General features: G+C 39.1%; 1 protein-coding gene across 1 annotated transcript in view; it reads right to left on the bottom strand.

The window, feature by feature from the left end:
• Nucleotides 1-25,787, bottom strand: part of LOC102863260 — a 475,179-nt gene that overhangs the window by 182,273 nt on the left and 267,119 nt on the right. The window contains exons 17-22 of the mRNA XM_006891348.1: nt 22,784-22,825; nt 22,372-22,698; nt 21,656-21,817; nt 21,143-21,238; nt 20,841-20,918; nt 14,168-14,302 (exon numbers count right to left, since the gene is read on the bottom strand). Of these exons, the coding sequence (XP_006891410.1) occupies nt 14,168-14,302; nt 20,841-20,918; nt 21,143-21,238; nt 21,656-21,817; nt 22,372-22,698; nt 22,784-22,825 (840 nt within the window). The remainder of the gene's footprint in view (nt 1-14,167; nt 14,303-20,840; nt 20,919-21,142; nt 21,239-21,655; nt 21,818-22,371; nt 22,699-22,783; nt 22,826-25,787) is intronic.

Genomic DNA, 25,787 nt, shown 5'->3' with positions numbered 1-25,787 from the left:
TAAATAAAACAAAAAAAGTAAAAAGAAATAATGCTTCTCACTTTTAAAACAAAATTATTTGATGTCCATGAAAAGTGAGCATCTGGAGAAGGTGATGGAAATAGTGCTACAATGATTTTTTTTCCCAATAGATATGAGCTAATTGGATTGGTCTTGCAGTTAAAAAGGCAGTTGGTCCTGAGTTTAGGGTGGTATCCAGTTTGGAAAGATGTGTGGAGCAATTGGATTTTACAAAGGTGTGTTTTCTTGTTTTGGTGGTGGTTTGGGTGTGAACTGTTTACAAATGGGTGTGAGCTGATTGGATGGGCCTTGCATTTAAAAAGGCATTTGCAGCCTTTGTGCCTGGTTTTGTTTTTGGACAAACATTCTTCTAAGTGGTATAGCACTGGTCTGTCCATTTGCTGTACAGAGGTAACTCGTGGTTGCTGTGATGCTAAACACTGTGACACTGATACCCTCGTGGACAGTGTTTGGGGGAGCTCCCTGATTAAAACAAGATAGGAAGCAGGAGTAGTATCCACTTTTAAAATAGCTTGCCTTTGGAAACTCTATGAACTTAGAGAAACAAAAGTTATACAAGTGTTCCGGTCTTTTGTTCATAGCTTCTCCATGAGTCATCTAAGACTTGATGACACTTAACAACAACAAAAACAGCAACAACACGCGGGATATTATCTCTCCTTACTGAATTTGACCTTGCTCAGCATAGGGCCAGCTTGTCTGATATACAGGAAGACCGGAAGGCAGCAGGACAACTGGTGTCTCTGGTGGTACCCACTATGACAGGCTTTGGAAGGTGCATAAGAAAGCAGGGTTAAGTCTCTGAGATTCACTGATGGAATATCAAACACTGGGATTGAATGTTGGGGGACTAAAGTGCCATGGAGAGAACTCCTAAAATAACCAACAGCTCTAAGTATGGAAGCAGATATTAATGGATCCATGTTAAATTAGTCTATCAATAACTCACTATATCTTATACTGAAAATAGAACTGGGGTTTTGGGGAATGGACTGACATGGTTAGTTCCTTGGGTTGGGATAAACAAAAATTAATAACTTTAAATTACCTATTACCTAAGAGGAACTCTGGTGGCCTAGTGGTATGATGTTGAATTGCCCAAGCTGTGTGGTTTGAATCCACCAGCTGTTCTGCAGGAGAAAGATGGCCAATCTCCTCCAATGCCATTTACAGCCTCTGAAAACCCACTGGCAGGTCAGCTATGAGTCAGTTCTGATTTAATAGTACACACAACAGTAGCTTTCTTTCCATACATTATGAGCAGTTTCAGCACAGATATCGTATCTTATTGTGTATGCTTCACAGGCCCCCTTCAGGTGTTTCTCTGTACAGGAAACCACAGTCAAGCAAAGCACCAATATTGCCGTTTTCCTGAACTAGTAAGCCTTCAGTTGAAAAAAAAGTCTTACTCTGACCCCAGTTCATAGCAGTCAATGTACTTCAGTCATATCAGTATCCCCAGAGGCTCTCCAAAAGGCCTACTGAGAAATGATTTCTTTTGTAACTTAAAAAAAAATTTTGTTGTTATAGTAAGCTTTGAAGAATGGATCTAAATCCTGCCTTATCCTGTGACTTCATCAATGTGCTTGAGCACATTGCTATAGTCACTGTGTCAGTCCATTTTGCTCAGGATCTTCCCCTACTTTGCATGACCACACTGAGTGGTGAGAATCTTTGTTTTCTAGATGTTGAGCTTCAATCCATAGTGAAGGCTGTAGTCCTTGACTTTTTGCAGCCAATATCTCAGAGCCTCCTCAGTTTTGGCAAGCAAGGTTGTGTCATAAGTAAGGAGACTAGATGCACTTCTTTTTTCTTTTTTCTTCTTTTTGTTAGTTTATTTACAAAATTCAAATGCAAGTTTGAACAAATTCTTTCAATTTCTCTCACTCCCCCCCCCCGCATCAAATTGTACAACCCAATGATTAATCCCCTTCTCCCCTTGCACATCCACATCCCTCTGGATTCAGCCTCTCCCACCCTTCCTGAACTCTTATACTCATCCTAACATAAGTCATATACAATATTTTTCCTTGTGAGACTGAGTTAGTTCACCCAGCATAATGCTCTCCAGTCCCTCCCAAGTTAGGTAATAATTTACAAAGTTATTGCTCCTGCGTGCTGCATAGTATTCCATTGTGTGATTGTACCATAATGTCTCAATCCATTCATTTGTCGTTGGATATTTGGGCTGTTTCCACGTCCTTGCGATGGTGAAAAATGGTGCTATGAACTTTGCTGCACAAATCTCCATTGTGCCTCAGTTCTCATAGTCTCAGGGTACACAACTTTCCTCATTTCAAACAACTAAATACTTTTAATCTTTTTGATGACATCTTCTTAATCTCTGACATCTTCTAGGTGAATGTATAGGGGGTTTTTGGTTTATTTTAAAATGTTTTAAATAAAATGTTCATTTTATGCCAGTTTACTTACAAAGTAAGGCTGAGTTTGTTCACTCGACCTAATGCTTTCTAGGCTCTCCTAATTTATGCTCTGTTTTAGAAAATCTTTGCCCCTTCGTGCTGAATACTTTGAAAGTACAAAATTTTCTCAATCTAATCAATTGTTGATGGGCCTTTGTGTTGTTTCTATTTTCTTGCCATTGTAAATAATGCTGTTATAGTTAGGTACCATCTAGTTGTTTGCGACTCATAGCGACCCTATGAACAAGAGCCCTAAATGCCGTTCTATCCTGTGCCAACATGGCCATCTCAAACACATTCATTCCCACCACTCCACTCACAGAATCGATACATCTCATGGAAGGTCTTCCTCTCCTGCATCACTCTTCCACTTTGCCAAACATGCTATCTCTCTCCAAGGACCAGTCCCTCCTTGCAACGTGCCCCGAGTATGTCAGACGAAGCTTCAGAATCCTTGACTCCAAGGAGCATTCCAGCTTCACCTTCTCCAGGACAAACCTTTTTTTTTTCTCCTAGCAGTCCATGGTATATTCAACACTCATCTCCATCACCACAGCTCAACGGCATCAATTCGCTTTCTATCATCCCTAGTTACTCTCCAACTCTCCAATGCATAGCATGTAATTGCAAAGACTATAGCCTGGATCAGGCGCACCTTAGTCTTCAGCCTGACGTTGTTGATCTTCAGTACTCTTGAGAGGTCCCTGATAGCTGACTTTCCCATGTGATTCATCTCTTGATTTACTGGGTGTTGGTACCAAGAGTGTTGACTATGGAACCAAGCAAACTAAAACTGTTAACTATCTCAATCTCTTCACCATCCATACTGATTCTGACAATTGGCCCAGTGGTGAGAATCTTTTTCAACAGAGAACTGCCAGATGTGCAGGCTGGATTTAGAAGAGGTCATGGCACTAGGGATATTATAGCTAATGTTAGATGGATCTTGTCAGAACGCGAGGAATATCAGAAAAATGTCTATCTTTGCTTCATTGACTATGCAAAGACTTTTGACTGTGTGGATCATAACAAGCTGTGGCTGACTCTGAGAAGAATGGGAATCCCAGAACATTTGATTGTGTTAATGCGAAACCTATATTTGGACCAAGAGGCAGTTCAAACAGAGCAAGGAGACACTACATGGTTCAAAATCAAGAAGGGGGTCCGTCAGGGATGTATTCTGTCTCCAAACTTCTTCAATCTGTATGCTGAACAGATCATCTGAGACTTTGGGCTGTGTGATGAGGAATGTGGCAACAGGATTGGTGGAAGAGTCATCAACCACCTGTGTTACGCAGATGACACAACCCTGTTTGCTGAAACTGCTGAGGACCTGAAGTGCTTGCTGCAGAAGGTCAAGGATTGCAGTCTTCAATATGAATTGAAGCTCAACATCAGGAAAACAAAATTCTCACCATGGGGCCAATTGACAGCATCAGTTATAAATATAGATTTATAAAAAACAGATATTTTTATAAACATATCTCTGTTTCTCTGTCAGTTCTAAATTCCCTAGGGCATATTCCTAGGAGTGTAATAGCCGGGTCATATGGACTATCTAGTTTTAGCTTTTTGAGGAAATGCCAAACTGCCTTCCAGATTGGTTTTCCATTTTAGAACCCCACCAGCAGTTGCATAAAAGATCCACTCTACCAGAATGAAGGTTGAATAGTGCAGCATACTGTTGGTGAGGGGTGGGCGAATTGCATATCAATAAAGGAATTTTTCTTTTACTTTTAAAAGAGAAGAGCAAACTGTGGGGAGGGATTGGGCAGGGAGAAAAATGCAACGCTGAATGAGTGGAAATCTAAAATCTCTGAAAATGTTCATTAAAATTAATGAAAAAAATCCTCTCTTTCCTCATCCCTCCAAAATTTATTACTTTTTGTTCTATTATACTTTGCTACTGCTACTTGGGTGACATGGTATCTCATTGTGATTTTGATTTGTATCTCTCTTATTCCCAGTGATTTTGAGCATTTCTTCATTTGTCTGTTAAACATCTGAATACCTTTATCAGCGAAAATATTTTGATCTCTTTTGCCAATTTGTTTAGGGGTTATCAGTCTTTTTAAAAATAGGTATCTTGTAGTAATCTATAAACTTGAGTTATGAAACTCATGTCTGAGTTGTCTGCCAAATGTTATTTTCCTATTCTGTGGGTTTTCTTTTCACTCTCTTGGAGAAAGTTTTTGATGTGCTCAGAGACTAAATTTTTTTTTAAAATTTTTTATTTTTGTGTGCGTGTACCGTCAAATCAGATCTGACTGGTACAGGAGGAGATTGTCCCTTCCTTCCCCGGCAGAGCATCTGGTGGATTCGAACCGTGCGCCTCTGGGATTGTAGCTGCAGCTCCTTGCCACTAGGCCACCAGAGCTCCCCTGAGACTAAATTTTTAGGTGGTTCCATTCTTCAATTTTATCGTCTTCTGCTTGGGCACTGCTTGTTATATTTGCATGCCCCTTTATGCCATTGGTCAGGGCTCTACCTTAGGTCCCATTTTGTCTCTTATGATCCTTATGGTTTTGTGCTTCATCATTAGGCTCTAATTAACTTTGAGATGCCTTTGATATATGGTGTGAAATGAGGATCCTGTTTCAATTTTCTGCAGGTAGATTTTAAGTTTGGACACATTATTTTTTTTTTTATAGTGATTGTCTTTCCCATGAATGGCTTTTGAGTCTTTGTTAAATATAAACTGACCGTGGTATATAGATTAATTTCTGGATTCTTGATTCTATTGCACTAGCTTATGTGTCTTTTATTCTACCACTACTATGCTCTTTTGGTTACCACAATGGTAGGCTGTGAGATCAGGAAATGGTCTCATTCCCATTTTTATTTTTTTCAGAAGAGCTTTGCCTATTTGGGGTCAATTTCTTTTCCAATCAAACTTGACAATTGTCTTTTCTATTTATGTAAGAAAAGATTTTAATATCTCTATTGGGATTGCATTGAACATGTAAATTGCCTTGGTAGGGCTATGATTTTCACAATGTTCAGCCTTCTTATTCATGAACAACGAATATTTTTCCATGTAGTTAGGTCTCTTACTGTGTCCTGTTTTCATGCCAAACAAGAAAGATGATCCAACAGAATGTGGAAACTATTGAACCGCATCATTAATATAACATGTAAACACAATATTCCTGAAGATCAGAGAAATTTCAGCAGGATTTAGAAGAGGCTATGGCCCTGAAAAGATCATGGCTGATGTTAGATGGATCCTGGCTGAAAGTAAAGAATACCAAACCATGTCTATTTATGCTTTATTTACTAAGCAAAAGCATTTGACTGGGTGGATCATAACAAGTAATGGCTAACATTGAGAAGAATGGGAATCTCAGATAACTTAATTGTGCTCATGTGGAGGCTATGAGGCTTTTGTGTGAACAAAACAAGGAAACACTTCATGCCTTAAAATTAGGAAGGAAGTGTATCCTCTCCGTACCTATTCAATCTGCATGATGAGCAAATTATTTGAGAAGCTGTTCTCTATGAAGAGGATGTAACATCAGCATTGACTTGTCAACAACCTGCTTTATGCAGATGATACAACCTGTTTGCTTAAATGAGGAGTACTTGAAGCACTTGATACATGTGATCAAAGAATGCAGACTTCAATATGGATTACTTCTTAATGTCAAGAAAAATAAAGAATTTTACTACTAGATCAATATGTAACATCATGGTGGATGGAGAAGAAACTGTCAACAACTTCATCTTCCTTGGATTTACAATTAACACCCTTGTTACCAGCAGTCAGGAAATAAGGAGATGGATTGCACTGGGATACTCTGCAGTTAGGGACCTCTCCAAATAATGATGCCAATTTGAGGACTAAGGTGTATTTGATTGAAGCCACGTTCTTTCTGATCAATTGCTATCTGTCTGAAAGCTGGACAGTGAATAAGAACGACAGAAGAGGAAATGATACTTTTGACCTGTGGTGTTAGAAAAGAGTGTTGAACATCCGACAGATATCCAAAAGAACAAACAAATATGTCTTGGAAAGGGTGAGCCAAAGTACTCATTGGAAACAAATATGATGAGACTTCTTGTCACATACTTTTGGTATATTGTTACCAGGGGCTATTCCTTAGAAAGTGATATGATGCTCAGAAAATTGTAAGATTAGCTAAGGAGAGGATGATCCTCAACTGGGTGGATTGCCACAGTGATTGCCACAATGGGCTCTAGTTTGTCAGGATGTGTGTTGATGGCACAGAATAGGACAAGGTTCATTCGTATGTCTGCTGTGGTTTATACTTGACTTGATGACGTCTAACAATACTAACAAACTGTGTCTTCTAGATGTGTTTTTTGTAGATTTTTTAATAAAGTCTTTAAGGTCTTTAATTGGGTTTACTCCTAACTATCTCAGTTTGTGGTTGGCTATTGTAAATGGTATTGCTTTTTTAGTTTCCTTTTCCAAGTTTTCTTTGTTAATGTAGAGAAATCTGACTGACTTGTGTAATTATCTTTTATCTTGCCTATTAGGGCTATTGTAAATGGTATTGCTTTCTTAGTTTCCTTTTCCATGTTTTCTTTTGATAATTATCTTTTATCTTGGCCTATTAGGGCTAACAGTTTTGTGTTTCGCTTTTTTTTTTTAATTGAGTCTTTGTTGTTCTCTACATTTAACAGAATATAATCTACAAATAGAAACTGTTTTACCATCTCTTTGCCAATTCGCATGCCTCTTATTTTCTTCTCTTGTCCTATTGCTTTAGACAGTGTTTCCAGGAAAAGACTAAATAGGAGTAGTGAGAGTAGACAACCTTGTCTTCTTCCTGTTTGTTGTTTACAAGGGAATGCATCCGTTTTCTCCGTTGAGGATGATGTTTACTCTTTACTATATATATATATATTTTTTTTTCTATATTTTTAGTATATTCCCTTTATTAAAGTTTGATCAGGAAGGGGTGTTAGATTTTGTCTTTTTAAAGACTTTTATGCATCAGTTAATGGGATCATGTGATTCTTGTTCTTTACTTTGCTAATATGAGGAATTATGTTGATTTTTAAAAATGTTTAAACATGCTTGCATACTTATTATAAATCCCACTATGATGAATTAATTTTTTTCAGTAGTGTTGAACTACATTGGCTGGGAGTTTGTTAAGGAATTTTGCATCCATATTCATGAGATGTAGTGGTCAGTAGTTTCTTGTTTTTTTTTTTTGTAATGTCTTTGTGTGGTTTGGTATTAGGGTTATGCTTGCTGCATAAGATGACTTTGTGAGTGTAGTTCTTTTTTGAAATAATTTAGGTATAATTGGTGATAAATCTCTGATTGCTTGATAGAATTTGTCTTTGATGTTATCTGGGCCAAGACTTTTTTTTTTTAGTGTGGGAGTGTTTTAATGACCTACTCAATTTCTTTAGTTCAAGTGTTCTACATTTGTCTATGTCAGTGTGGTGGTGGGTGTCAGTTTCAAAGAACTTATCCATTTCCTCTAGGTTTTCAGATTCATCAGAATATGTTGCTGTTGTTGATTGCCATTGAGTTGAAAATGTCTCAAATAACCTTTCAAAGACCGAATGCCTTTCTAAAGCTATTATTGTTTCTCTAGGTTAATAGACTTTTTAGTAGGCATATGGTTTAGGAAGTGGATACCACTTCTGCTTCTTAACCTGCTTTGCAACTAGGAGTTCCACCAAACTCTGTCCACATTGAGAAACCATTACAACATTTGACACCCCAATGGCACAAGGTTCAGCATCACAGCAAACCCAGATTATGTCAGTACAGCAAATTTGCAGAGTGACGATCTAAGTAGAAGACTGTTTCTCCAAAAATATAGCAACACTAGTCCCACTTAGCAGTACTTAAGTATTGTCAAATCAAATAAGGTTTCTAGTGACCCAAATAACAAAAGACAGGATTTTTATAATGTTCTGTATTAGTGATTTAATTTCATCTGGTTCTGTTCTAATTCCACTGTTATCAGTTCTTATTTGAGTTATTTGTGTCTTCTCTTTCTTTTCTTTCATTAATTTTGCCAATGCTTTGTCTATTTTATCGACCATTTTTCAGAATCACCTCTTTGTTTTTCTTATGGATGGTTTGAATTCTTTTCTGTTTTCTTAGTGATTTCAGCTTTTGTCTTTATAATTTCCTTTTCTCCCTAGAGGTTTTGAGACTAGATCGTTGTTCTTTTCCTTTTTCTTTTCTTTTTTTTTTGTTGTTTTTCTTTTTCTATTTGATGAAAGTGTTGAGGTAGGTCATTAGTTTCGTGTATTTCTTCATTTTTAATGTGTTTGTACCTTATCTATATCCCAAATATGTTGAGTAAAAGCCACAACCATAAGTTCTTCAGAGACAAACTAGGATCAAGGTTAGATGACCTCGTTTATGGTATTAAGAGACTGCCAAATACAACCAGAAATCCATAATCTGGAAAGGATAAAATGTATGAATGGGACCTTCTAAAATGGAATGCCTGTGCACATAAAAAATATTTTCCAACAGAGTGAAAAGGAAACCTGATGACTAGGTAAAAACTTTGACAATACCATTTCACACAAGAGTCTCATCAAAAGTTTATAAAATCCTACAGGATTTCCACAAGAGAAAAACTGAGAACAGAATTACAAAAAAGAGAAATAGACATGGAAAGACTTTTCACCGATGAAGATAATCTGGCTAGCCAACAGATGCATGAAGAAATGCTCAAAATCTCTGCAATAAGAGATGCAAATCAAAACCACATTGACATACTATCTCACCAGCTGAGCAGTAGCAAAGTTTAACAGGACAAGAAGCAATAAATGTTGGAGAGGATATGGTGAGTTAGGAACTCTTATACAGTGTTGGAGGGATTGTAGAATGGTACAATCACTCGGGAATTCAGTTTAGCCATTCATCAAAAAGCTGAACATAGAATTCTGTATCACTCAGCTATACCTCTACTTGGAATATAACCCCCACCAAAAAATGAAAACAGATAAGATTTGTACACCAATGGAGATTTGTACAAAATGGAGATTTGTACACCAATGTTCATAGCCGTATTGTTCACCATTGTAAGAACATGGAAACAGCCAAATGTTCAACTACAATTGAATGGATTTAGGAATTATGGTATATTCACATGATGACATACTATGCAACATGCAGAAACAAAGATTTTGAAAATCTACCTAACATGGGAGGGACTGGAATGCACTATGCTGTGTGAACAAATTCAGTCCCATAAGGACAAATATTGTATAAGACCATCATTTTAGAAATAGAAAGGTAACTAATAGAACATGTATGAGGATCCAACGGGGGAAGGGTAGGAGCAGAGTGGTGATGATGAATGGGGGGTAATCATGTTGCTGTTGTTATGTGCCATCGAGTCGATTGGGACTCATAGAGACCCTATATACAAGACCTCTAAACGTCGTTCTATCCTGTGCCAACCTAGCCATCTCAAACACACGCATTTCCACCCCTCCAGTCACAGAATCGATCCATCTCATTGAAGGTCTTCCTCTCCTTCGCCGCCCCTCCATTCTGCCAAACATGATGTCCCTTTCCAAGGACCAGTCCCTCCTTGTAACATGCCCAAATTATGTCAGACAAAGCTTCAGAATCTTTGACTACAAGGAGCATTCTGGCTTCACCTTCTCCAAAACAAACCTGTTTGCTCTCCTAGCAGTCCATGGTATATTCAACACTCTTCTCCAGCACCACATCTCAAAGGCATCAATTCTCTTTCTATCATCCCTATTCACTGTCCAACTCTGATGGATAGCAAGTAATTGAGAAGACTATAGCCCAGATCAGGCACACCTTAGTCTCCAGCCTGATGTCCTTGCTCTTCAGTACTCTTGAGAGGTCTCTTTTGTTTTATACTTTAGAAAATTCTTCTAGAGCTTTACCTCTGTTTCTCTTGATTTTTCTGATGTTTCCTTGATTTTTTTCTAAAACAATTTGTTAATGCTAAGAATTCATTTGACTCCTATTCTTCTGAATCTTTAAGAAGAATTTCCAATGTCATATCTTCCTCTGAAAGGTTTTCAGAGGAAATACTTTGATATTTTGATCACCTTTTGTGACTTCTGGTTCTTTTATTGCTATTTCAGTTAGTGCTGTTATTGTCAGTGGAGCAGTCGGAGTCTAGAGTGGAGAAATAACCAGATAACATTGTCCTGGTTGTGTACCTTTGGAACCGATTACTGGCTGACCCTCTAGCAGTTTCCAAAAGCAGAAAATCTTACAGAAGGATACTGACCGTCTTTCTCCCACAGAGTAACTGGTGTATTTAAAGCATGTGTTGGTTTGGCAGTGCAGCTCCCCACCACTAGGCACCAGATCTGCCAATTCTGAAAATAGTAAGAGAAATAACCCGGAAATAGAAAAGCAATTAGAGGAAAACATAAAAATACACCAGGTATTATCAGGCATGTTGTGTTTGGTTTTTTCCTAGTTGCACTATAGTCAGCTCCCGACTCTTGGTGATCTCACGTGTAATGTGCCATTCTTATGGGTTTTCAATATTTGGAAATAGATTGTAATTCCTTTCTTCCTAGGAATGCTCTGCTGAAACTTGTTTAGTATGATAGCAACACGCATGATTCGACGACAGATGGATGTTGACTGTGCAAGAGGTATATTGCCTTGGAATCCATGTGGTTCACTTACAAAGAAGCAATTATTTGCACCAATAAATTACCATTGTTTTCATTGTTAGGTAGGAGTGGATTTTTGTTATTGACATGCTGTAAAACTTCAGTTAAAATGAGAAAGTTGTAAACATTTCCTTTATATCAAACCAGCTTCACTGACTTTCGATAATACTTGTATTTCTTGAGCAAGCATAGACTATTTTGGATTATTTAATGCTCTATTATGTAATGTTGCTTTCCTATGAGCCAGGCAAGCCAGGCTTGGCCTAGGGTTTAAGGCAGCAGGTGGATTCAATCCCAAAAGGGCCCTCGATCCTGCAGCCCTCAGGCCAGTCCTTCAGTGTTTTGTTCAGACATTGCTCTAGGTCGTATAGCCCTGGTGTACAAGTTGCCATACCGCTGTCCCTTCTAGTTGCTGTGAGGCTGAGCACTTTGACCCTGATGTGTCAAATGCCTTTATGTTTGGCTACCCAATGTGGGCAGAGAGAGGGGAGGAGCTTCCAGATTAAAACATGCTTGGAAGGAGGAGTGGCATTCACTTCCATAATAGCTTGCCTCCGGAAACCCTATGAACCTGGAGAGAGGATGAAAGGCACCCAAGTGTCGATGACTCTCCTTCCTAGGGTCGCTATGAGTTGCCTGTGACTCAATGGCACTTGACAACAACAACGACATGAGTAAAGATGTAGTTTAGGGTCTTATTTGAAAGTTGTCTATTATTAAACAAAAGCAGAAACTTCTTTGGTCCAAAGAAATATACAAAGGTAACCAGTGGGTGAGTGATAATATGAATATTTCTGGTGATAATTTATTGTGGGAAAGCAGTATTTTCCAAGGTGGACAGGGGTGAATGTATCTAGATACTGAAGACAGGAACCCTTCATTTGAAAAGCTCAGAATATCTATTTTGAATAATTTTACCCTATTACAAGTACATAAGGAAACTCTGCATTAATACAAGAGATTTGGGATTATAATTTTTCAGGAAATGACTGACAGAAATATTTTTGCAGAATGTGTTGCTCAAAAATTGGCATTATGTGTTAGTAAGCTCAACATCATCATAGCCAACATCTTCTCTATGTCCCAGGCTCAAAGAGGAATTTTCCTCATCCATGTCAGGGTTGACAGCTTCTCTGGGAAACTGTAGAGCATCATCTGAAACCGAAAGGAGAACTTAGGGTGTAGTGGAGACTGAAGAACTGGACAAAGACCTCTGGTGGAAGGAGAGACCAGAAAATGTCTGTGAAGACACATGGTTTATTTGAAAGACCAGAGATACTGCCTGCTCTTTGAGGTGTTCTAGGCAAAGCTTTGTCCTGGCCTTAACAATTTGTTAGGATTTGGCCTGATGATGAGTTCAAAGACTGAGAGGGTGACAGTGCATCTTTTCAAAAACAATCAATTCTAGTTTGTTGTGCAATTGACGCAGACACTCCTACCTCTTGATCAATAATTATCATACAAGTGAACCAAATTTGGCCTCACAGTATTCTTAAGTACTCTGTCAGATACTAGAAGAGGACATCTTAGCAAATTTTTCAATGTCTACTCTTCACACCTTTCTGTGTTGGAGAGGAGCGCTCTGGATGGTTTTTGGTTGTTTTTTATTTTACTTGCCAGAAGCCTCTTGTTGGGAATCAATACGAGCCTGATGCAGGGGCCCTGATTCAGGCTGGTGACTTTTAAAATCCATTCGGATCCTCGGGACACAGGCCCTTGGGTCTGGTTTTAATTGTTTTTGAAATGGACACTCCTGGGTGGTCTAGCACTGTTCTTTCACTTGTCTGTATTGAAGAAATTTTTATTACTGTGATACTGAACGTTGTGCCATTGGTCTGTCAAGTGCCAGAATGGTTACACCTGGTTGACAGTGTTTGGTAGAGCTCACAGATTAAGAGAGGTTTGGAAGCAGAAGTGACATCCACTTCTTAAACATGTCTGTGGAAACTCATTGAACTTAGAGGAAGGACAATAGTTATAGAACAAGGTTAAACGTCTATTGTTTATAGGGTCAGTTCTCAATGACACTTAAGCACCACCACCACCACAACAAAATAAAATGCCAAGCTCTTGTCTTCAATTTTGGAGTTGGATGAAGTGCCTGGACTCCATATAAAGAGTGGATTCAAAACTGCCTTTGGATTAGTAGTACAACTTCTTAATCACAACATTTCTATAACAACTAAAAATGAGTTTGTAAAAAGTGAGCAGACCGTGCTTTTGTTTTGGCTGAGGTTCTGAGTGGATTATTTCATTCTATTTATTGAAGCATCTTGTTTCGAGCCCTTGTCTCCATATGGAGAATGGGTGAAGGGGCCGGACTGTGTAACATGGGCTCTTTTGTTTTGGTTCAGGGTCATTGTGGAATGTTTGGTTGTGTTTATTTATTTCTTTATTTATTCATTCATTGATTTAAGACATTTTTTTTAAGAGTCAAAAAGACTTCCTAAAGGGCCTTATATTTAAAAGTTGGGCCTGACAAGTTACAAGTTAATCCCTTGTTGCTATATTTTGGAGAAACTTTCTTTTAAGTTTTATGGCACTCTTCTGTCAATTTGCTCTGCTGAGATAATATGGGTTTGAGATGAAATTGAACCTGTACCACTGAGGTCTCAATTGACATAATGGCTGTCCTTGGTGGACAGAGTTTGGCAGAGCTACAAAGTTTAAGACAGATTTGGAAGCAGGAGTGGCATCGACTTCCTAAACCACATGCACCTGGAAACTCTATGAACTTGGAGAAATGATACTTATAGAAAGGCCTCAGGTCTTTTGTTCATAGAGTTGCTATGAGTCGTGCATGATTGCAATCAACAACAACAACAACAACAATAACAACAACAACAACAACAATAACAACAACTCTTTACACCTTTGCATGAACTTGTGAACATTTGTGAATCAAGTCATTTTCCATGTTCCTCTTGTAAAAATAAAGAAAGAAATTAGTGGCAAGCTTAAACAATAGGGATGAGCTGAACTCTGAGTATCAGAAGCTCCCTATGATGTACTATGTAAAGAAAGATTGGGTGCTGAAAGTTCCAAAGAAAATGTTATTATAACGAAGTACTTAGATGATTAAGTTAGAGCTGTCCACTTACCTGTGTGGGAATACATGATATCATATTTATCCTCTGGCCCACTCATCCTCAGATTAGGGGGAATATCAGGAAGTGAAAACTCTTCAACATCATCATAACCATTTCTATTGGGATTAACTTGCTTTTCTAGATATTCTGAAATAATAAAAGGTAGAGAAATAAGGCATAGGGACTTCTTGTTTCTGTTCCGTGTGGTCAAGTTGCCTGTGACTCATAACGACCTTGTGTACAACAGTTGTGAACCCTGCTCTATCCTCAGAAACATTATTGTCTCTAACACACCTACTCCCGTTATCCCAGTTACGGTATCAATCCATCTCATGCAGGGTATTCCTCTTCCGTGGTGTTCCTTCACCCTCCTTAGCACTCTCTCCAAGGATTGGTCCCTCCTTGCAACATGTCCAAAATATGACAGACAAAATTCAGTGTCCTTGCCTCCAAAAAGCAGTCTGCTTTCACCCTCTCCAGGATGAACTTCTTAGTTCTCCTGGAAATCCATGATATATTCAATACTCTTCTGTAGCACCACACCTCAAAGGCATCAGTTCTCTTTCTATCATCCCTAGTCATTGTGCAGCTTTCTGATGCACAGAAAGTAATTGCAAAGACCTTGGCCTGGAACAGGCTCACCTTAGTTACCAGGCTGACATTGCTGTTCTTCAGTACTCTGATCATGATGGAATGCATAATTCAAGTGGTATCCACCCCTTGATTGGTTTAAGACCAAAAAAGTGCAATTGTTCCCTTGTTCCTCGGACTCTCAGTGATCAGGAAAGTAACTGTATACCATGTCTACTCACCTGGTGACTGGTTATGCTCCCTATGAACCACTCCTACTCCAACCGAGGTAGAGTTCACATCTTTGTGGATTTGATGCACAAGACACATTATCCCTATTTGGAGGCAGACATTACCCAACTCCTCGTGCTACTAGAGTATGGCATTTCTGGACAGATACTTGATCTGCAGCCATCTCCTGGACTGATTGAAGCTCCACATATAACCAATCTTAGATAACTTTTTCTGTTGGCATGAGCTACCCCTGGTGTGGTGTTCCTGTGAGTTTAATGCCCCAGCTACATGGCTTACCATGTTTGGAGATAAACAATCTCCATTTCTTGGGGTAGTGAATGTGCTCATTGACTACCTTTGGGTTTGCAGCGGCTGTTTAATGGGGTCTCTTGTGTATCTAGTGCCTGGTTCATGTCATTTTGTATGTGTAAGTTCATGGCCTTCATCTACTCCAGTTATTATACTGTCCCATTACTGATGTCCTCCTTACAACTTTTCTTCTGGAAAAAAAAAATTGCAGAAACTGTATCTGACAGTGAACCTTTGAGTATTTAGCACAGGATACACACCATGTCCATATTTGTAGGCACACCTGCTTTTGTCTCCTAGCCTTAGCACAGTGTGTCATCCTTGACTTGGTTCTCTGCCAAATCCACCTCCTAGACTAGGAAAGGCAGCATTCATCACCAGGCCAACTGTTTCAGACACCTCTAAGAATGTGAGAAATACCGTGATGAGTCAAGTGCCTTTTGGCTTGGCACTCCCAACTTTATCAGACCCTGCACTTGTTCTGGCTAACCCCTGGGCCAGTGGCAGCTTTGTTGTATAGTGGACACCCTACCATCAAGTACATCTCAAACTGGAAAAATTCTTTTATCAATATCTCTTGGTGCATATATTTGAACAATACTTGTACTAAAAGGTCTTCCTCATACATGTAAGGGTGGTTTCCTATCACTCTCAGCTCTGTACTTCTTGAAACAGTCTTTTTAAGTATCTTTATTAAGATCCTAGTATGTTGCAATAGACTTTTAAACTATGACTTCAATACTATTCTTCCTCTACTGTTCATTCCTGGCATAGTAGGTGAAATGATTTCTTGATTCAAAGCAGCCAACCTAGAGTCAATCTATCATCACTCACTCATGACTAGAAGGTCAATCTTTTTGAGTTCCATTTCATTTTTGACAACTTTCAGTTTTTCTAGAGTCATACTTTGTACCTTCCGTGCTCCGATTATTAATGAGTGTTTGCAGCTCTGGGTCCTCATCCTTTAGTGATTCCCAATGTGCAGTGTACTTCTCGTTCTATATCTACTGTTTTACTTCTATTGTTCATAAGCAATTTGACTTTATGAAGAAGAATGTGGCATAAGGATCTGAAAAAGTGTCAGTAAAAAAATCTGCATTATACAAATGATACTACCTTGTTTGCTAAAGTGAGAGGGACTTCAAACATTTGCTGCAGAGATCAAAGGCATTTAATGCCTTCATTTTTATGTCTTCATTTTAATGACTTCAGCATTTAATGCATCTCAACATTAAGAAAACAACCATCCTCACCACTGGGCTGATAGGCACCATCATGATGGATGGAGGAAAGCTTGAGATTGTCAATTATTTCATCTTACTTGGATTTACAATCAACACTTTTGGTACCAGCAGTCATTAAATCAAAACATATATTGCATTGAGGAAATATGCCATCCGGGTCCTCTCTAAAATACTAAAAAACCATAGTATCAGTTCAAAGGCTAAAGTGTACATGTATCAAACTATGATCTTTTGCCATGAATCTGAGAGATAAACAGTGAAAAAAAGAAATAAAAAAAAGACAAACAGTGAAAAAATATGACTCTAGTGTGAAAAACAATGTGTACAAACTTTGTAAGTAAACCAGTATAAAAGAAAAAGGAAAAAAAAAGACAAAAAAAGATTGATGTAAGTTGTTGGGTTGGATAAAAATTATGAATATCTCACGGTATGCCAAAAGAACAAACAAATATGTCCTAGAGAAGTGCAACCTGTGTGCTCCTTCATTCAAGATGGTAAAATTTTGTCCTACATCCTTTAGGCATGGTATTAGAAGTGACCATTTTTTGGAAAGGAACATCATGCATGGAAAGTTGGAGGGTCAGTGAATGAGAGGATGACCTCAACAAGATGAATTAACACTGTGACTGTAGCAATGAGACCACATGTGACAGAGATTATGAGTATGGCACCAAATAAGACAGAGTTCAGATCTGTTGTTTATAGGGACACTTGAGCTGTATTCAGCTTAAAGGCCTTGAACAACAGCAATATGCTAAAAGGACACTCAGAAAAGCACACAAAAGCCCTTGAGTTTATCCTGTAGCTAGAATTTTACCCAAATTAAAAATAGATCTATAAGGTTATCAATTGCATATAGCATTCACTTCCTAGAATAATTAAGCATAAGATATCATCAGAACAGCATTTGTACAAAGGGAAGACAAGTTACATAAATAGAAGAGTCATGCTACATTGTGTATATTTTATTTGTAGTCATAAAACAAAATATGTATGAATGAATGAACAGGAAATCAAGTAGGCTGGTTTTATTGTTCTTAGTACAATTACTAGGTGCTAGGGATTTGTACTAGGTATTAGGGATATTGTAGTGAATGTTAGATGGATCTTGGCTAAAAGCAGGGAGTACCAGAGGAATATCTATTTGTGCTTCATTTATTATGCAAAGGCTTTTGTCTGTGTGGTCCATAACAAACTGTGGCTGACTCTGAGAAGAATGGGAATCCCAGAACAATCGATCGTGCTAATGCGAAACCTATACTTGAACCAAGAGGCAGTTGTCAGAACAGAGCAAGGAAACACTGCATGGTTCAAAATTGGGAAGGGTGTATGCCAAGGATGTGTCCTGCCTGTCTCCATACCTTTTCAACCTGTATGCGGAACTGATCATCCGGGAGGCTGGGCTCCATGAGGAGAAATGCGACATCAGGATTGGTGGAAGATCTATCAACAATCTGCGTTATGCACATGACACAACCCTGCTTGTTGAAACTGAGGAGGACCTGAAGCGCTTGCTGTAGAGGGTCAATGACTGCAGCCTTCAATATGGATTGTGGCTCAATGACAAGAAGACAAAGATTCTCACCACTGGACCAACTGGCAGCATCAGGATGGATGGTGAAGAGACTGAGATTGTTCACAGCTTTAGTCTGCTTGGCTCCACAATCAACACTCTTGGCACCAGCAGCCAGGAAATGAAAAGATGTATTGTGATGGAAAAGTCTGCTGTTAGGGACCTCTCTAAAGTACTGAAGAGCAATGGTGTCTCTCTGGAGACTAAGGTGTGTCTGATACAGGCCATGGTCATTGCAATCACATGTTACGTGTCAGAGAGTTGGACAATGACTAGGGTTGATAGAAGAAGAATTGATGCCTTTGAGCTTTGGTGTTGGAAAACAGCATTGCGGGTAACATGGACTGCTAACAAAACAAAGAGATTCGTTTTGGAGAGTGTTAAACTGGGCAGCTCCTTGGAGGCAAGGATTCTGAGGCTTCGTCTGACATCTGGTCCTTGGAGAAGGACATCATGCTTGCGAGGGTGGAGGGCAGGCGCAGGAGGGGAAGGCCCTCTAGGAGATGGATTGATTCAGTGACTGGGATAATCAGGATGAGTGTGTCAGAGACAATGAGATTGGCACAGGACAGAACAGAGTTTACGCCGTTGTACATAGGGTCTCTATGAGTCACATGTGACTCAATGGCACATAACAAAAACACCAACAAGTACAATTATTATGTGAGGCACCATAAAAAGGAATACTATATGAAAGCGATTACATAACTGGTGGTTAAAGAATTTAGCCTTCAAAATTGATTGAAGATTAACATCAGGAAAACAAAGATTCTCACTACTGGGCCGATTGGCAGTATCAGGATAGATGGTGAAGAGATTGAGATTGTTCACAGCTTTGGTTTGCTTAGCTCTACAACCAACACACTTGGTACCAGAAGCCAGGAAATGAAAAGGTGAATTGCATTGGGAAAGTCTGCTGTCAGAGATCTCTCTAAGGTAGTGAAGAGCAACGATTTCAGTCTGGAGACTAAGGTGTGCCTGATAGAGGCCACGGTCTTTGCCATTATTTGCTATGCATCAGAGAACTGGACAATGCCTAGGGATGATAGAAGGAGAATTGATACCTTTGAGGTTTGGTGCTGGAGAAGAGTATTGAATATACCATGGACTGCTAGGAGAACAAACAAGTTGGTTCTGGAAAGCATGAAGCCAGTCTGCTCCTTTGAGGCAAGGATTCTGAATCTTTGTCTGACATACTTTGGACATGTAGCAAGGAGGCACCAGTCCTTGGAGAGGGCCATCATGTTTGGGAGAGTGGAGGGACAGCACAGGAGAGGAAGACCCTCGATGAGATTTCGTCACTGGGGTAATGTGGATAGGTGTGTCGGAGACAGTGTGATTGGCACGGAATAGAGAAGGGTTAAGGGCTGTTGTACATGGGGTTGCTGTGAGTTGCAGGTGACTCGGCTGCACATAACAACAACAACAGCAGCAGCGAAAAAATGTGAAGATTTTTCTGAGAGAAAACTTCTTCAATATTATAAAAGATGATGAGACCTGCATTGGAAGGGCTCAGGAGACCCCAAACAGCATAGACTCCAAGTATATGCACAAAGTCATATCATACTCAAATGTTATAAAGCAAAGGCTGAGAATATTGAAGCCAGGTTGGAAAAATGGAAAAATTTTCTATAAGGAAAACCAGTGTGACTAAGTTCCAACTTCTCAGTAAAATCAGTGCAGCAAAGAAAACACTGAGATGACATTTATAAAATTTTGAAAGAAAATACACTCCAAGTAGAACTGAAATAAACACTTAAGGAGTTCTTAAGACAGAGAGCAAATAACAACAGATAGTAACCTGAGATTAATGCACATGACAGCATTATACAGTAACCAATCCTCAGAGAAGTACACAAAGTAAAATAAAATAAAAATTTAAGTAGGGGGGAAAAATGATTCAATTAAGTAAATAAGAACAACAACAAATCAAAAAGAGCAAAATAAACGGTAGGTATAAAATTTCCAAATAGAAAACAAGTGAAGAAAATACCAAGATTGAGTGTATTATTTAAAATATGAAAATAAAAAGTTTTAAAAGGTAACCTCAAAGATAACTATTATACATTGTCATAAAAAATTAAAGACATTAGGGGAGCTCTGGTGGCCTAGTGGTAAGGAGCTGCAACTACAATCACAGAGGTGCATGGTTTGAATCCACCAGATGCTCTGCCGGGGAAGGAGGGTCAATCTCCTCCTGTACCAGTCAGATCTGATTTGACGGTACACTCACACAAAAATAATAAAAATAAAAAAAATTAAAAACATAAAGAGTTAATGCTAAAACATAGTGAAGAAGATAATAAAAAGATCTGTAAACAAAATATTTCAACCCAATAAAGTAATATCCAGAGAATGAAAAAACAAAGAAAAATAATTTATCACGATCAAATGGGATTCATTAACTATGATTTAGGTCTTAAAAATTGTGAGCAGTCAGAAATATTTAGTCCAAGGAATTTCGAGGCAAGAAGAACTAAACGCTGCAGTCTATTACTGATGGATAGTCTAAAATGGATCACAGAATGTCTTTGAAAGAGTTGGAGAAAAATGTGGAATAAAATACAGAAAACATAAACATTTCCAGGCTTACTAGTCTGAGATCAGGGAGAGTCAGACATTACTGGCCTTAGCGACCTATCATTCCCGGCAGCAAAGTTCAGATGGGGACCGTGTCCCTTTCCCGCACCTTCCTCATGATCTCTGATGTATCAAGCCCAATGTTACTTCCCACGTTAATATCTATCTCTATTACCTGGAGGAAATTCAGGATCTCCATCTTCTTCCTTGTCCTCTGTGTAATAATAAGGCAGCTTAGTCACTGACAGGTTTTCTGATGTGGAGAAAAACATCACAAAGTATAAGATTTTTACCATGGTAGAAGGACTAGTGTCATTGTTCAAAAAAATCTTGAATCTTTACACTAATAGAAAATGGTCTTGGAGCTTCTGGCATAGAAAGATTCTCTGCTAACAGGCTACATTAGGTTGAGGTCTGTGCTTGCTCAGGACACCCCAAACTGGATCATAGCCAAAGAAGATGGCATAGCATACACACCTGAGTGCTCCAAAAAGTCTTCTTTCTTAGGTTTTACAAGGTAATCAATATCTTCATACAAAGCCTCATCGAGAACATCTTCAAAACCAGATAGAACTGAAAAGCAGTATGAGAGCATGAGTTCAGAGACACCTCTGAAGATATTGCTGTCCCATAGACAAAGCCTTTAATTGGTCATAGTGTTCATCCTTGGAGAAACCCATGGCCTGTCAGGGAAGTTTTCTTTACACTTGTACTCTCTTGTGCCAGAAGTAAGTGTCTTGATTTTTATCTTTATCACAGAATAAATGTCTACTGAAATTTTTCACAGAGGAAAATGTTTAAGCTTGTTTGAACGAATCCACGCTAATTATAGGACCGAGGAAACAATTGTGGAAAGCTTGGTTTCCATCACATTAAAGGTGGAAATACAGCAGATAATGATGGTGACATGTCTGTTTTTTCTTGATATCATCACTTGCTCAATACTCTTCTCATATACTTCACAGATCCTTTCCTATACACAAGGCTCACCTTGACCCTCTGATCGCCATTTGTACAGTTGAGTTCCCAAGATGATAAGGACCAGGAAGAGGATGGCTCCTAGGGCAACACACAGGATCTCAGGCAAAGAGAAAGTGTCAGAGGCAGGGGCTGAGAGTGACCTGGCACCTGAGAAAACAAACAAACAGAAAGCTTATATGACTTTAGAGAAGAGAATAAACCAATGGAACATTTTATCCTGGCTATCTAGTGAGTTCTCAGAACCATGACACAACCAGATAAATCTTCTAGAACCTCAAGATGGACCTGACCCAGGAGCTGCCCTGGATTATGTCAACTCTCTTCAGAATTTAGTACTTAGTGATAGCTGGGAAGGGAATGCTGGCTCACCTTAGAATCTTTATGCTTGTTATAGTTTAAGAAGAGTGTAGACATTAAAAAATAGTTTTTTTTCGGTGCTGATGTTTGATTTTGCTAGAAATAGGAAGATTTCATAGTACGTGTTCCTGAACATATGATTTATCTTTTCTAGTATCTGCACAGAATAAGAATGACTTACTTTTAACCGTGGGAGTAGATATCCTCTCACCTAAGGAGAAGAGAGAAAATGAGAACACTAAACAAGCCAGAGGATGACATCAGGAGGGCCACTTCCTTCACCTCATTCCCAGCAGACCAGACCACCTTGTCTCCAAAGCCAGAACACAAGGCAGCAAGGTGCTCTTTCAGCTCTCTTCCATTACTGCTCCTCCACTCACCAGAGCACCTCACTGCAGCGTCCTCATCGTGCTTGCAGTCGCTCTGGCCCCAGGGCTGTGCAGCACAGTCCCACAGGGTGGACTCTCTGCCTCTGCACTGCACTTCATCCAGCCAGATCCTCCCCTTTCCTGGGCCAAATGCAGCCTCCTGTAGAGCCTCCAGGGCAAAGCCACAGCCCAGCTGCTGACAAACCACCTCAGCCTCTGCCAGGCTCCAGGAGTCATCACACACTGTGCCCCAGGAACCGTTGTGCCAAATCTCCACTCGCCCTGAACACAGGCTGTCTCCTTCCACCAGTCTGAGTTTTTCTTTATCTGGAAAGCAGGAAAATTTTCTGTTACTGGTTTTTGGGGAGGAGAATCTCTTAAATCTATTAAAGGAAATGAAAGACAGAGGTACCTGTGCAGGGGGCAGCAGTGGGACAACTCTTGGGTTTCTTCCCTGCAGACACAGACAATGGGAAGAACAATATTAAACAAAATAGAGATCATCACTTGGTCACCAGATCTGACAATTTTAGGATTCTCCAGCATGACATTAAACAGTAAAGGAAGAGTAAATCATGAACATAAAGAAACAATAAAGTTCATACTAATGGCAACACTTAAATAAATGAAACCTACAAGGTGTTTTTATTTTTTTCTGGAAGTATAAATTGATCAGCAGCCCCTGAAGAACCAGTGAAGAAACTGACAATTTCCACTGGTGAATCAAGAAGAAAGAAAATAATAGATTGAGAGATGGAGAAAGAAATCAATACCACCAACTTTAGACTCAGCATCTATTACAAAAGCAGAAAGTCTTAAATCTAGAGGGCAAATTGTGAACATCATCTAAATAAGTATCAGGGACATGTTTCATCACCTCAGGAAGGAAAGGAAAGGACAGAGTGTAGGTGCAGAATCATGGGCTCCTAAATGTGCTGAAAGAGACAGAAGAGAACTTCCATCCAATTACTTGTATGTTTTTCAGGGAAGATGAGGAAGATTCAGATAAGACTTTTTAGTGAGATCAGTTCTTGATAATTTGAATTAAGATGAGAAGCTATGAAACAGCAGTTTTGAAGATTTGGAAAACAACCTTAAGGGTGGCACAGGAGGAGTGATAAAAAATGGTAATTGACCTTTAAGGGTTTATTCATCATCTTAAGTGAGTCCAAGTGGAACTTAGGTACATTTCTAACATGTAGACCAACCATGTTGTCTGGATTTTAGGCAGTGAAGTTAAATAGTAGTTTTCCAAATATTGAGAAGGACCCAGGTAAATTTTTTAAAGCAAAGGATAGGTAAGGGAGTTGATGCTAGTGGCAAGAGAGGGAATTTTAAAATGCTTTATTCCTCTTATATACCAATGAATTGAAACAGGCTCTTAGTTAACCTTTTATGATGTTTTCAGAGGTAGTAAATATCATGGAGAAGACAGGTCACAGAGAAGTTGGTGGATTCTAACTGCATGCAATTGGGTTTGCTATGTGGCTCCTTACCACTAAGCCTTCAGAGCCCCAATTCTGCTCTGATATCTGTGAATGATGGAGTGATGACTAGGTCATTCCAAGAATAACAAAGGTCTGAAGAGACTCGTGTACATCAATTATTTACATTTAAATAAAGTTATGTTTAGAAATTATTTCAGAAGAGAAGAGATTAAAAGTGTCTTGGGGATCAGTGAAGTTTCTGATGTCATCTCTAGATTAACAGGGGAGTTTTGGTGGTGAAGCTTATAGCAACTGGTGCTGCTAAACCAAAGACTGCACATCACTGACAATTTCCATGCTCCAGTTATTCCTTGCGAGAAGAATTTGCAGTCTCCTCCTATGGTGATTTACAGCCGGAGCAAACATCTGAAGGAAATATTGCTATTAGTTGGATTTGACTCAATAGCAGCGAGTGAGTGAGTGACTAGGTTGTGAGGTAAGAGAATTATATTAGAAATATTAGGAACACACACACAGGAGCTCTGGTGGCCTAATGGCAAGAAGCCACACTGCAATTCTGAAGACAAATCCTACCAGCTGCTGCCTGGAAGAAGGATGGGAAGTCTCTTCTCGTGCATTTAACTGCCTCTGAAAACCCTCCAGAGTGTCCACTATGGGTCGGTTGTGACTCAACAATATATAACAACAGCAACAACAATAAGATAGGTAGATAGATGATTGAGATATATGGATATGTATATATGAATATATATATTTATAAATGCATATCTGTATACGTTGTTGTTGTTATGTGCTGTCAAGTCACCTGTGACCCACAGCGACACTATGTACAGCAGCTCTGAAGCCTACCCTGTCCTGAGCCAGTCTTACTGATTCGGCCACACCTAGACCCATTTTCCCATTTAGTGTATCAATTAATCTCATCTAGAATCATCCTCTCCAGCTCTAGTCCTCCATCCTTCCAAGCTGATTTCTCCTTGCTTCGTGCCCAATGTATATGGGACGGAGCTTCAGAACCCTAGTCTGTAAGGCGAAACTTGGTTTCACTCTCTCCAAGACAGACTTGTTTTCTTGGTGGTCCATGGTATGTTTAAGACTCTTTTTCCAGCACCACAATTCAAAAACATTGATTCTTCTTCTGTCATCTTTAGTCTTTGTCCAGCTCTCTGATGCATAGCAAGAAATGGAGAAGACCATGGCCTGGGTCAGAAGCACCTTGGTCTCTAGACTGACACTGTTGCTTTTTACTCTGGAGAGATCCCTGACAAGAGATTTTCCCAGTGCAATTTGTCTTTTGATTTCCTGACTGCTGGTGCTAAGCATGTTGATTGTGGAGCCAAGCAAGCTGTAATTGCTAACCCCTCCAATCTCTTCTTCATCTATCATGGTGCTGCCAATTGGCCCACTGGTGATAGATTGCTCTCTATATGCCTATGTATGTATACGTATATATATATATAATCTCTAGATCCATAGATAGATAGACAGATAAAGATACCTATTTCCTCCTTGCTTTCTTTTTTTTCTCCTTGCTTTCTATATCTATGCTTGTCATATGATCTTGCAAATGATTAATATTTAACAAAGAGTTGTAGACCCACCACCTGATTTAGATAGTGTTGATCCACATCATTGGAAAGACGAAGGAAAGAATTGTTTAAAAGGAATATATGATTAGGTATTATTTGTATGACAATAGTCTAAAACGAAAGTGCACAGCAAAGTGGACTGTATGGGAAGAGGGTGGAAATTAGGCAACAATGAATGAATATTTTTTAAAGTATACTGGGGGATTGTGGGGAGGAAAATGTGCAATAATCAATGAATGAAAATCCAACCTCTATAAACTTTCACTAAAATCACAATAAAAAATTGAGGAAATAAAGAAAATGTAATAATCATAAAACTCATTAAAAGTAGAAGGGACAATCCACAGGAGGAATCGCTATCTACTTCTTGCACTTTTTT

Source organism: Elephantulus edwardii, unplaced genomic scaffold (genome assembly GCF_000299155.1).
Source record: "Elephantulus edwardii isolate Elephantulus edwardi_28Jun2011 unplaced genomic scaffold, EleEdw1.0 scaffold00096, whole genome shotgun sequence".
In the NCBI taxonomy this organism is placed as follows: domain Eukaryota; kingdom Metazoa; phylum Chordata; class Mammalia; order Macroscelidea; family Macroscelididae; genus Elephantulus; species Elephantulus edwardii.
The sequence above is the reverse complement of the archived record's forward strand: the minus strand, read 5'-3'. Positions and strand labels throughout refer to the sequence as shown.